We start from the raw sequence: 13,558 nt of genomic DNA, 5'->3' as shown, positions 1-13,558 counted from the left end.
CTATAAAACAATCAAAATGATATCGATACGACTGTTTATAATTTCATACAGCTATATCTATAACGAAAAAACATTTTCAAGTCTTGACATCATATCCGGGAGATAAGTCAGTAAATTCAAGTAAAATCACAGCTTATCTCGTGCGAATGCGCCAAGCAAAACTCAGATGTGGGGAGTAATTAATAGCGTGTTGCCTCCGATCATTCGAATATTGCACTTTAATAATTATTTAATCAACATCATCCTCAATAAACCCGTCTCCAGCATGTTGCCTCCGATCATTCGAATATTGCACTTTAATAATTATTTAATCAACATCATCCTCAATAAACCCGTCTCCTGCGTGTTGCCTCCGATCATTCGAATATTGCACTTTAATAATTATTTAATCAACATCATCCTCAATAAACCCGTCTCCAGCATGTTGCCCCCGGTCCCTCGAATATTCCCATCTATTATGACCTCCGAGCTGTAAAACTGCCAGAATAATAATAATAATAATACGCTGTTTGTTAATTGGCCAGAGGAGAACTGGCACCCCGACTGAGCCTGGTTTCTCCCAAGGTTTATTTTTCTCCATTAGGTCACCTAATGGGGTTTTGGTTTCCTTGCCACTGTTGCCTCTGGCTTGGCGTGCTCAGTTGGGGACACTCAATTTTTCAACTAAACATCGAAATACATCTAAATAATAAACTAAATTAACCATTTAAACTAAATTACTGATCAAATTATTGATCTAAAGCCCACACTGTCACTGTATGATACTTGAAATTTTTCCAGAATGGCTATACAGCTGAATAAAATGATGCTGCATTATTTTCCTGTTTAACACTGTAAAGCTGCTTTGAAACAATCTACATTGTTAAAAGCGCTATATAAATAAAGTTGACTTGACTTGACTTGACTAATTTCTAAATCATACAAGGTCCAGATAATAGCCGACTTATCCTGAATAGGGCTTTAGTTGTTGTTGTTGTTGTTTTTTTTACAGTGGGTCATAATATAGCATATCTTTGTCAGTGCGTTTTGTGGTGTTAGGAATTGTTTTTATGCGCATTTTCGCACTAACTCAAACCGTGCGTACACCACCTCCTGAGCTGGCGTAGGATTTGAGCATGCCGTACGCCAACGTCCATATTGATAAATAAAGTTTTAGGTGTACGTTGGAAATTTGGTGTACGCACTTTTGATAAATGAGGGCCATTGACCAATGAGCCGTCGCTGCAGCGGTCAGAACAAGCCTGAGATGAGCTCAGGCAAAAAACATTTTCCCCAACAGTAAAAAATTACAATACTAATATTTATGACTATCTTAATTTCTTTGCTTATTATTGTTATTTTTACTATTCAAAATCATATTTGTATTAGTATTTCAATTATAACAAATAATAAAAAAAATATATATATTGTTTTTGAAATAATACGATCACTTTCAAATAAAAAACTAGTATTAAATAATAATAATTTTATTTTACAGAACATCAGTAAATTTACAATACTAATATTTATGACTGTCTTAATTTCTTTGCTTATTATTGTGATTATTTTATTGTTCAAAATAATATTTTATTGTATTAATATTTAAATTATTAAAAAATAATTAAATAAAGAAATATATTACTGTTGATATAATGCGATTGCACTTTCAAATAAAAAAATACTATTGAATAATAATATAATAAAAAAATTATATTTATTATTAATAAATTTTTTTATTTAAATTATAAAAATGAAATAAATATTACTGTAATAATACTACTGTACTGTCAAATAAAAAACAGGTATTTAATAATAATAATACAGAACAGTACAGTACAGTTACAATATTAATATATATGACTATCTTAATTTCTTTGCTTATTATTGTTATTTTTACTATTCAAAATCATATTTGTATTAGTATTTCAATTATAACAAATAATAAAAAATATATATATATTGTTTTTGAAATAATACGATCACTTTCAAATAAAAAATTAGTATTAAATAATAATAATTTTATTTTACAGAACATCAGTAAATTTACAATACTAATATTTATGACTGTCTTAATTTCTTTGCTTATTATTGTGATTATTTTATTGTTCAAAATAATATTTTATTGTATTAATATTTAAATTATAAAAAAATAATTAAATAAAGACATATATTACTGTTGATATAATGCGATTGCACTTTCAAATAAAAAAATACTATTGAATAATAATATAATAAAAAAATTATATTTATTATTAATTATTTTTTTTATTTAAATTATAAAAATGAAATAAATATTACTGTAATAATACTACTGTACTGTCAAATAAAAACAGGTATTTAATAATAATAATACAGAACAGTACAGTACAGTTACAATATTAATATATATGACTGTATTAATTTATTTGCTTTCAATTTATTTTCTTCTTATTATTATTATTATTATTATTTGTATTATTGCAAAAATATTTAATAAAATGAAATAAAGAAATATATTACTGTAATAATACTACTGTACTGTCAAATAAACAATAATAATAAGTATTATTTTATTTTAAAAAACAATACTAATCATTTTTTCAAAGTTCTTTCCCCTTTTTTTGCTTTCAAATGTTAAATTCTAGAGTTTTTTATTTAGACCTTTCATCTCTTTTGTTGACAACAGATGTATAAATGATTCTCATTATTAATGTGGGAAGATGCTCATGTGTTGCGGATCATTGTGTGCGGATTATCTGTATTTGAAGACACAGTTTCCCCCTGGATTTATGCAATTCATGTCGGTCGTACTTCAGGTCAAACAATACAGAAAAATCACATCTCTGCCAAAAACGTTCTCTACTGTCCTGACGAAAATGCCAAACTGTGAGTTAGTTTAAACATGCGTGTCCTTCTCTTCTCCAGATCTCCAGCCAGAGCATCGGCCAGATCTCGCTGAGCATCGAGGTCAGCAGGTGCTGGGTTCACTCCATGGCAAGGGTCACCATCATGCCCTTCAAAGAGGAGGCGTGCTTCATTAAAGACTGTCCCAAGAGACTCAGCTTCTCCTTAGAGATGCTCCAGGACGCTCCCTCCAGCTGGTGGGAGCTAGCATGTGCCGTTAAACTCTGTCATGGGACGCAGGTTTGTGGAGCTCTGCTGTGAGACTCTTTACAAAGCCCATATCAGACCATCAGCTCATGTGCTTTTCTTTTGTGATTTTAGTTTTGTACAGACGAAAAAATGGTCAAGAGGAGCTTGCAGGTCAAGCCTCATATACCAGACCCAAGTGAGTACGACTTACAAAACATTCATCTCAAATATTTAAAGATACGGGGTTTACAATGCCAATAACTACAGAGAGAGCTCTGATATAGTATAATTAGGGAATATTTTAGCCGATAATACCGATAATTCTTTATATTTGAAAGCCGATAACCAATATAATGTCCCAATTAAATCGAAATCCAATCATTTTTGAGAGCCTTGGCATTAAATCCATGTCCCAAACACACAATTATGATGTTTTTATTATATTTTTTATGTCGCCGATATGACAGACTGTGTTGCTCTGAACCATATTTGAATTTTTGAAGTGATTCCAATCATATTTCACGACATTCAAACCCATCATCTGCGCATCTGAAGTGTCTCAGCTGAAGGAATTAATACATTATTTATCATTAAAGGTGTCATGAACTGGCTTTTTAAAAATTATTTTATACTTTAAATATACTACTGCATAATTAAAAAATACTACTATTGTGTCACAAAATGTAGTTTTAAGACTTTTTCAGGTGAGAAAGTAGTGGTTTAAAGCTCAAATCAGTGGTTTATTTATAAAGAGAGCGCCTATTTAAAAAAAATTATCTTGTGTTTTTGGAGTTGTGAGCTCCAGTGGATCAGCGGCGCTCAGCGCTCATTAACCCCAGAGAGAGCAGCCTTTCCTCGGCCAGTCCTTCTGCCGTCTGCCGCTGGCTCTGATGTCCTGTAGTGGTTCATCTTGTGCTGATCTAACGGCCGATCTTTGCTCTGATGAATCCTCATTTTTTGTCTGCCTAATCGTTTTGACGAAGGGCAAAGAGAAGTTTCATAACTTTATTTTTTAGGATATTTAAATACACATGCACCCAGTGTTGGGGGAAACGCATTACAAGTAACTTGAGTTATGTAATAATATTACTTTTTCCAAGTAACTAGTAAAGTAACGCATCATTACTTTTCAAATTTACTTTTTCCTATTAATTTGACTGACAGCTCTCCTGCCCTCATGTTGAGAGTTAGTGCAGAGGCGTGCGTGTGTGTGTGTGTGTGTGTGTGTGTGTGTGTGTGTGTGTGTGTGTGTGTGTGTGTGTGTGTGTGTGTGTGTGTGTGTGTGTGTGTGTGTGTGTGAACATGAGGGTTATTGTAATTCTAGACTAAATGTGAGCATTTATTTATCTCACTCACACAATAAAGATTCTGTGCTCCTCAAAATGAATCAAATCAGTCAAATGCAAAATTAAAGTACTATGCAAACCTCCAATAATTACATGTTAAATAAAACAACTATTTTTATGCATAATCTAGCTTTATATTTAATTGACCAATGTCTTGCTGCTGACCTTTGATAATGAAAATTACTAGATTTTTAGTTTTTATTGGTAAAACTTTTTCTCCGGCATCCTATTCTCCATTATCCAGAGCTGCGCCCTCTACTGTTCATGAGGGAATCTGCATCTTTACCTCAGCCTGAGGCTTATTATTTCAATTTTGGTATGAAGAGGTCTTTACCGTTGCACAAAAATATAACTGTTTTGTTATAAAAAATAAATAAAAAAAAGCCCAGCCCAGGTGAGAAAAAGTGACGCAAAAGTAACGTAACATTACTTTTCTTAAAAAGTAACTAAGTAACTCAATTAGCTACTTTTTAAGGGAGTAACGCAATATTGTAATGCATTACTTTTCAAAGTAACTTTCCCCAACACTGCATGCAGTGGAGATAATGTAGGCGTTTCCTGGACCACATGTGTGTGGCTATTAATGTTTAATATATATTTTTAATGAAAATGAAAAGAGACAGAGTGGTGTTTTATGACATATTTATCCTGGAGCGCCTTGAACGCTCGTCTATTTCGCTTCAAATGCTCGATTTATACATTTGCCCGTCCACAGCGAATTGGACGCGCGAATGGATTCAAAATGTTCGAGCGTCCAACTAGACGCGATTTTGGCGCTATATTCGCGTCTGGTGTGAACGCAGTAGGGCTGTGCAATATATTGAAATTATCGAAATATCGCAATTGTACATATCGCAAGGGTATGCAATATCTGAATGATTTTAATAGGCTACGTCAACATTGTGAAAAGTGTACATTTTAGGTCGACGCATATACCAGAGAACAGACTGAGCACACGACTGTTACTTGCTTGACGTTAAAAAGAGTTATTAAACGCAATGAAAAACAACTCCTTGCAGTCTCGTGCTGTCTGACACACACACAGAAGTTGGTTATGCTTTAAGTGAAAGATATCAGTTGGGGAAAGAAATAGATTGTACGCACTTAAAGCAATATCATATCGCATATCGCATTATTTAACAATGATATTGCATTTTTCTTCAATATCGCACAGCCCTAGAACGCAGCATTATGGTGCGTTCACACCAGACGCGAATGAAGCGTTAAGTGCAAGTGATTTACATGTTAAGTCAATGCAAAGATGCAAATAGAAATTCTGCGGCACAATTTGCGTGAATGAGGCGGCGTGGATGACACGATTCGCGCAAATGACAGCGCGAATTGCGCAAGTTGAAAAATCTGAACTCTGGTGGATATTCAGGAGCTTGCTCTAGTAGTGACAACAATGAGGAGAAAATCATATGTGGATACCCGGAGCTGGAAAATGGAAATGAAATGAAAATATCTTATGTCATTTTACTTATCTGGTTAATGCATCTTGATTTAAGAATTTTTTGATATTTGGACTGGAAACAAGAAAAAAATACTAAATAAGAATTTTTTTTGCAGTGTATAAACACAAGTTTGTTGGGTCATCTGTGTGCGTCAGCTGCTACAAATTAATGTCTGGGATATTCAGGAAACTGTGATACCCTATAACCTTCAACCCCGTTGTGCTGGATAACCTTGAGTCCTAATTTGGAAACATAGCGGAAATAAATCCTCCCGTTCAATACTCCGTTTGAGAGCACAACAATGGGACGACACGCCATTGTCCCAGATTCCAGAAACTCCCATCTCGCCTCAGCAAAACTGCTGCTATTCTGGTGGAGCTGGAGCGGAGTCGCCCACCTCGGCTGACGTCATCAGTCGGCATATAGATGAGGTCAGGCTACGAGGACGAGGAGGACGGGAAGGGGCTGTTTATAGGAAGGCCTGCTCGCTGACCTTGTGGCCGCAATCAGAAATAATGAGCCAGTGGGGGATTTATTGTGTCCGAGGTCTGGTATGCGTGGCCTTTCCGAACACGGGGCCCGGGTCTCTATTGTCAGCCGATCACAAAGAAGGGAAGGTGTTGTTCTTCAAAAGGGAAGACAGTCCCCGGGAAGATGAGTCAATAACAAACCCTTGCATTCCTCGACTCGGGGTCATGTTTCTGCAGGACTCTACGTGCTCCGGTCCGTCTTCATACACACTTTGTTTTTTTCTCCGCTGTTGTCCATTTGGGACAATGGACGAGGCTTCTATAGTTTGGTGCGATTCTTCTCTGGAGGCGTTCCAGAGCGTTGATGCTCATCCATGGTGTGCTTGATGAAAACTGTGTCCCACAGTAAACTGGGAAAAAGTTCTAAGTTTGGGAGAACTGCTTTATTTACCGTAAAATTACAGTGCGTGAGATGGTGGTCCAGTGGGTTAAACATTGGAACTGATATGCAGAAGGTTGCTGGTTCGATCCCAGCGGTCACCACCTATATTTTGCATTTTAGGCTTATTTTAAGCAGAAAGTATGTGTATTCTCAGAGTCCCGCACCTGTTGAGGCTCTGTTATAAAGCACATACAAACAGTATTACTTTAAATTAACATGAATAGTTACATAAGTAGCGGTGCACGCGTAGCTCACAGCGGCACCTGCTGGTGAAAATAATCTCTACACGATTGCTCCTATAATCAGCAGCTGCTGTATGGTGATTGCCGCTTTTTTGCAATATACACTCACCTAAAGGATTATTAGGAACACCTGTTCAATTTCTCATTAATGCAATTATCTAATCAACCAATCACATGGCAGTTGCTTCAATGCATTTAGGGGTGTGGTCCTGGTCAAGACAATCTCCTGAACTCCACACTGAATGTCAGAATGGGAAAGAAAGGTGATTTAAGCAATTTTGAGCGTGGCATGGTTGTTGGTGCCAGACGGGCCGGTCTGAGTATTTCACAATCTGCTCAGTTACTGGGATTTTCACGCACAACCATTTCTAGGGTTTACAAAGAATGGTGTGAAAAGGGAAAAGCATCCAGTATGCGGCAGTCCTGTGGGAGAAAATGCCTTGTTGATGCTAGAGGTCAGAGGAGAATGGGCCGACTGATTCAAGCTGATAGAAGAGCAACTTTGACTGAAATAACCACTCGTTACAACCGAGGTCTGCAGCAAAGCATTTGTGAAGCCACAACACACACAACCTTGAGGCGGATGGGCTACAACAGCAGAAGACCCCACCGGGTACCACTCATCTCCACTACAAATAGGAAAAAGAGGCGACAATTTGCACAAGCTCACCAAAATTGGACAGTTGAAGACTGGAAAAATGTTGCCTGGTCTGATGAGTCTGGATTTCTGTTGAGACATTCAGATGGTAGAGTCAGAATTTGGCGTAAACAGAATGAGAACATGGATCCATCATGCCTTGTTACCACTGTGCAGGCTGGTGGTGGTGGTGTAATGGTGTGGGGGATGTTTTCTTGGCCCTCTTTAGGCCCCTAAGTGCCAATTGGGCATCGTTTAAATGCCATTGCCTACCCTGAACATTGTTTCTGACCATGTTTATGACCACGCTTTATGACCACCATGTCCCCATCCTCTGATGGCTACTTCCAGCAGGATAATGCCCCATGTCACAAAGCTCCAATCATTTCAAATTGGTTTCTTGAACATGACAATGAGTTCACTGGACTAAAATCACCAGATCTCAACCCAATAGAGCATCTTTGGGATGTGGTGGAACGGGCGTTTCGTGCCCTGGATGTGCATCCCACAAATCTCCATCAACTGCAAGATGCTCTCCTATCAATATGGGCCAACATTTCTAAAGAATGCTTTCAGCACCTTGTTGAATCAATGTAAAACAGGGACATTACTGGGGACAGCTCCAGTCAGGGACAGAACACCAAAAAATGGGACTGTCCCCGGAAAAAGGGGACATCTGGTCACCTTATCTTAAAGTGACAGCAGCCTAATAAACCTGATGTGTGTCGTTTACTGTTAATCAAACAACAGAAAATGAGAGAATCACTCACTGAATAACTTTAGCAAGAATCAATGTATATTTAATTCATACGGTGAAGAACAGATTAAGGGCTTGTGGGTCGTTTTGGGGTTTTCATGAACGCATTGCTTGGGGTCCCCTGAAGTTTAGGACAGCGACTGCGTCTGTGTTTTGGAGGATGCGAGTCTGCGGGCTGTCCTTCCTGTTCGAGGGGCCGAAGTTCATCCCCTCCTGACCACCTGCTCCGCCGTTTCCTGCCTCTGTTTGCTCAGCTCAGACTTTCTGACCAAACACACAAATAAAGCTGATATTTGGTGGAAGCTCTGCTGCTGACTTAGGGAAGAAAACAAATAAAAAGAGACATAAAACAGATCCTTCCTGTGGCACCGAACCAAGAGTTCTTCAAGGCCCTCGGGAAGCAGCGTTTGAGGTGTTTTTGGTAAACACTCTCGCCGACTTCGCAAAGGTGCTTGGCCTTTAGCAAACACCTCGCCATCAAAGTGCACGATTACAGAGAGACTTGAGCGAAAACAAGCAGCTGCCATTGACCTTCCTGCTTCCCATCATTGTCACGGAGAGGAAGATGAGAGTGCGCGCGCGTGTGTGTGTGTGTGTGGAGCGGCGTACATGAGCACTGGGACGTGGAGGTCATACGCTGGAGGTGTAAACAGAGAGGAAACCACAGGAGTCAATCCACCCACGAGACAAAAGATCGGCCTTTAACATGACTTACTAAAAGTATTCATGCTACTAGCTCAACTGCGTTTGCCAGTAGCGTGACGGTAGTTCCAGCAAAAACACACTCGGAAAACAAAAAGCAGTGCCTTTAAGGGTACAACGGGGCATCTTTGTTTAAGTTGGGTCCTTCCCCAATGACGTTCCCCTAAACGTTTTTTGCACGTTTCTCTTTCTGGCAGTGAAGCTGTTTTTCCTACGAGTAGTGACGAAACCCTACATCAGCTTCACCGCTGAACAAACGAGCAATAATCCCTCGAAGTGAACGAGACGTCTGAGACATGAATGATTTTTTGAGTGTTTGGTTTATGTTTTCTGATGATTTATCGCCGCTCGATCCCTTGTAGGGGATACTTCATTTGTTGAGCTTAGATGAAATGAATTGCTTTCATTTATACATACATGATCAGTAACAGCTTTGATCCACTCCACATGTTCTGATCGGTTTTGAAAAGAATGTCATGCATTAAAACGTGAACAAATTGTATAACGATCAACGTATTAAATTAACCACAACCCTGAGATATAATTTAGTGAAGGATCAATAAATGTATGGGCTCATACACAAAACTGTCACCCCCCTTTTTGAGAATACACATGAAAATGCACTATCCAAACTTAAAGGGCTGGAATTTAATAATGCCTAAGTTTGTACTATGAAAGTATGAAAATTTACTGTAAATAAAAAATACTGTGCTAAATATTTTTTATTTTAAATAAAATATATATTTTACAAAAATGTTTTAATCTAAAATTAGTATAAAATCAAAGCCATATGTCTAACCAAGTTGTGCTCCAAATTTGAAGTTGAAATAACAAAAATTTAAGTCCCCATGAGATTTTGTACCAAAAATAGCCACAGGGGGTCATTGGAATTCCATTGATTGTTTTTTTGTTGCATTTCCCTGTAAATTTCCGTCCAAATGTCACTTCCACAACAAAACGGTCACCAAATATGGAACCTTGAGACTCAGACCTTTCCGGCGATATGTGTTTTGTCAAGATTAGAAAAGATTTTGATTATAAAGTAGTTAAAATAAATGTTGTAATATGAAACATGACGCCGCCCACTAGGGGGAGGAGCCCGCTAGAAGAATTTAAAGTACCATTTCCATGGGTAAAAATGGGTAATTTTGACCTAATTGTTGGCTATTGCCATAAAATATGCCCGTGAGACTTATGACTGGTTTTGTGCTCCAGGGTCACATTTGGGTGTGTACAGTGGTCATATAGCCAACAGCAAATTTCCCAACAACAAAATGGACAGTGTAAATGCGGCGTGGCTAGTAACTTTGGAAAACCACTAGCCACAGTGGCTGGTGAACAAACAAGTTAATGTCAAGCCCTGAACTGATCAATGGGGAAGTTAATGCCAAGATGGCGACGGCCAGCTCCGCCCTCTTTGGGCTTCAAAAATGCTAATGGACACTACGTCCATTGTTTTATACAGTCTATGGTCCCAAGGCCTTCCATAGGTAAACACCTTATCTAACCTTGGCATATTCATATCCAGCTGGGAGGAATTGTTTTTTAGTAAATATTGGTAAAAATTCTTATGCTGCGTTCACACCAAATGCGAATAGAGCGTCAGGAGCGAGTGATTTCAATGTTAAGTCAATGGAAAGGCGCGTTGACGCGCGTCTGGAGGTCCTGCGGCACGCTAGATGTATTTCACATGGCGCGATGGACACTATTTCACCTCATTCGTGCGTCCAGTTCGCGCGAATTTGACGCAAATTGAGCGTCTTGCAAGATACGCACGTTACGCGCGAATGGTGCTTCTTGTGCATTCACGCGTTTGAAGCGAATTCGCGTGTGACGCCCGAGTTGAAAATTTTTAACTTTGCCGTCAATTCGCACCGCGTTAACCAATCAGGAGCCTGCTCGCTGTTGTCACGTGGTAAAGTGACGTGATGAGAAACCCTGCATTATTTAAAAATACTACTATTGTGTCACAAAATGTAGTTTTAAGACTTTTTCAGGTGAGAAAGTAGTGGTTTAAAGCTCAAATCGGTGGTTTATTTATAAAGAGAGCGCCTATTTAAAAAAAATATTCTCGTGTTTTTGGAGTTGTGAGCTCCAGTGGATCAGCGGCGCTCAGCGCTCATTAACCCCAGAGAGAGCAGCCTTTCCTCGGCCAGTCCTTCTGCCGTCTGCCGCTGGCTCTGATGTCCTGTAGTGGTTCATCTTGTGTGGATCTAACGGCCGATCTTTGCTCTGATGAATCATCATTTGTTGTCTGCCAAATCGTTTTGACTGAGGGCAAAGAGAAGTTTCATAACTTTATATTTTTAGGATATTTAAATACACATGCAGTGAAGATAATGTAGGCGTTGCCTGGACCACATTTGTGTGGCTATTAATGTTTAATATATATTTTTAATGAAAATGAAAAGAGGCAGAGTGGTGTTTTATGGCATGTTTCTCCTGGAGCGCCTTGAACGTGCGTCTCTAAACGCTCAATTTATACACGCGTCCTATTCACTGTGGACGCGCGAATGGATTCAAAATGTTCAAGCGTCCAACTAAACGCTATTTTGATGCTCTATTCCCGTTTGATGTGAACGCAGCATTAGACATCACAAGATTCTCATCGCTGATGAATTTTCTTGATTGTTTAGGGGATATTTTCTTTTACAAAGAATGTATAACTGTTCCAGAAAAAGCATTGTCCTGACCTCCGATGGGACGGAAGTATAGAGACCGGAGCTCTTGGACGTTTAGTTGAATACACCTGGTATAGCGTTTAGTGTAGCTAGAGTATTTTCACTGTGGTTGATCTACCGTACATGTAGCTTGACAAACTATGGTTTCAAAATAGCTGTAGTATCAATAAATGCATGGGCTCATACACAAAATGTGTCATAGCTGATATTTTTCAGAAAAGCAACTGATAGTGTTTCTCTGTCTTAATGAGCTTTACACACAATTTTATAGTTTTTAACATATATTTTAATATGTGAAAATCCGGAATCTGAGGGTGCAAAAAAAATCGAAATATTGAGAAAAATCTCCTTTAAAGTTGACCAGATGAAGTCCTTAGCAATGCATATTGCTCCGCCCTCTTTGGGCTTCAAAAATGTTTATACAGTCTATTGGCCTTCTTTAGGTGTCTAAATTCTGATAAAACCCCTGATCTAACCGTGGCATGTTCATATCCAGCTGGGAGAAATATTTACTTTAAAAAAAATCCCGGACGAGCCCCCGATTTTTGCTATCATTTTCAGCTGATCCATGGGGAAGTTAATGGGTTTACAATGAACGAGTGAAACTGAATGCTTGCTTTGTTTCAGATCCGTGCGTCGAGTTCGGACTCTCGTCTGTTCTGGGCGTGGCGGTCGGAGGATTCCTGATCGGCGTCCTCCTCACCGGCGCTCTGTGGTTCATTAAGATACGCACAGGTGAGTCCAGTCGTGCGGGATGAGTTTGTGACTTGTATAAATACTCAAGCGTGAGAAGATGTATTTGGTAGAGTTTTCTCTGCTCCTTTAGCTTATGAGGGAAGAGGTGGAGAGAGCAGCTCTAACAAGCCTCGCGATGATTTGCCACTAGAAATAAGATGAAGCAAGTTAAGTAAGGCCGCAGCCGCAGTTCCTCCAGATCGGTCACTCTGTAGACCCGTGGGCTAATGTGTGCATGTGTTTCAGGGCATCCTGTGGCTCTGGGAATGAGATCAACGGCGGCCGAGCTCTCAGGTAAACCTCAATCTGTTCTTCTGCACACTTCCTCTGCTCTTTTCCTGTCGCATTTCCTTTTCGCGGCGCGATTGCCTCGCGCGATAGTTGCCGTGGAAATCGGCCCTTATTTGTTTTGGTTGATCACGCACGATATTCCCCTGTCTTTTGTCCAGTGTTTTCTCTATCCGGATGCCCATGCGGCCAGACCAAACGCCAGCCAGTGCCCACCCACCCGTCTCCCTCCGAGGACAGCAGTGCCAACGCCAGCATTGGCAGCACCCAGAGCACGCCTACCAGCAGCATGGCATAACGCCGCCATCCCTCCGCGCCCATCGCTCGCTCCAGAAGAGCGAGAGGCAGTCCTGAAACGTCCCCTGTACCTCACACCACTCCATTCGCTCACCCGGCCTACGGGAAGTCAGCGGGGACGAAGAACAAAAAAAGAAAAAGGCTTGGCTCCCAGAGACAGGAAAAACAACGCATAACCCCCAGGAACTAACAGGAAATTCGTCGCATTCTTGCGCCGGTGCCTCTCTGATGGAGGCGAAATAAGATTTCACAGACAAACAGAGGCTCTAAATGTGTCTCAAAGAGACGTCAGACCGCCTCACATCCCACAACACTCAGCCGTGGACCGATAGCAAATCAAAACAGTGATAAAATGAAGCATTTATGGGACGGATTGGAAAATGGCTACCTCGGAGTCTCTGTGGATGTACATTTGTTAAATATTTGCTTGACCAAAACTAGAAACAGTGGCTGAAT

General features: G+C 39.5%; 1 protein-coding gene across 2 annotated transcripts in view; it reads left to right on the top strand.

Annotated features, from left to right (window-relative positions):
• Nucleotides 1-13,248, top strand: part of eng (endoglin) — a 97,087-nt gene extending 83,839 nt beyond the window's left edge. The window contains exons 10-15 of one of the 2 annotated variants that reach the window (XR_013816432.1): nucleotides 2,884-3,102; nucleotides 3,184-3,247; nucleotides 12,410-12,517; nucleotides 12,609-12,689; nucleotides 12,764-12,811; nucleotides 12,967-13,223. Coding sequence is in view for 1 of the 2 variants with exons in the window: in XM_079816133.1 (XP_079672259.1) it covers nucleotides 2,884-3,102; nucleotides 3,184-3,247; nucleotides 12,410-12,517; nucleotides 12,764-12,811; nucleotides 12,967-13,103 (576 nt within the window). In the remaining variant the exon portion in view is untranslated. Of the gene's footprint in view, nucleotides 1-2,883; nucleotides 3,103-3,183; nucleotides 3,248-12,409; nucleotides 12,518-12,608; nucleotides 12,690-12,763; nucleotides 12,812-12,966 lie in introns of both variants that reach the window. The other variant, XM_079816133.1, reaches the window with a different exon arrangement.
• The last annotated feature ends 310 nt before the right edge of the window (nucleotides 13,249-13,558 follow it).

The sequence above is a fragment of the Gobio gobio genome (assembly GCF_949357685.1).
Source record: "Gobio gobio genome assembly, chromosome: 4".
Taxonomy (NCBI): domain Eukaryota; kingdom Metazoa; phylum Chordata; class Actinopteri; order Cypriniformes; family Gobionidae; genus Gobio; species Gobio gobio.
This window is presented reverse-complemented; position numbering and strand designations above follow the sequence as displayed.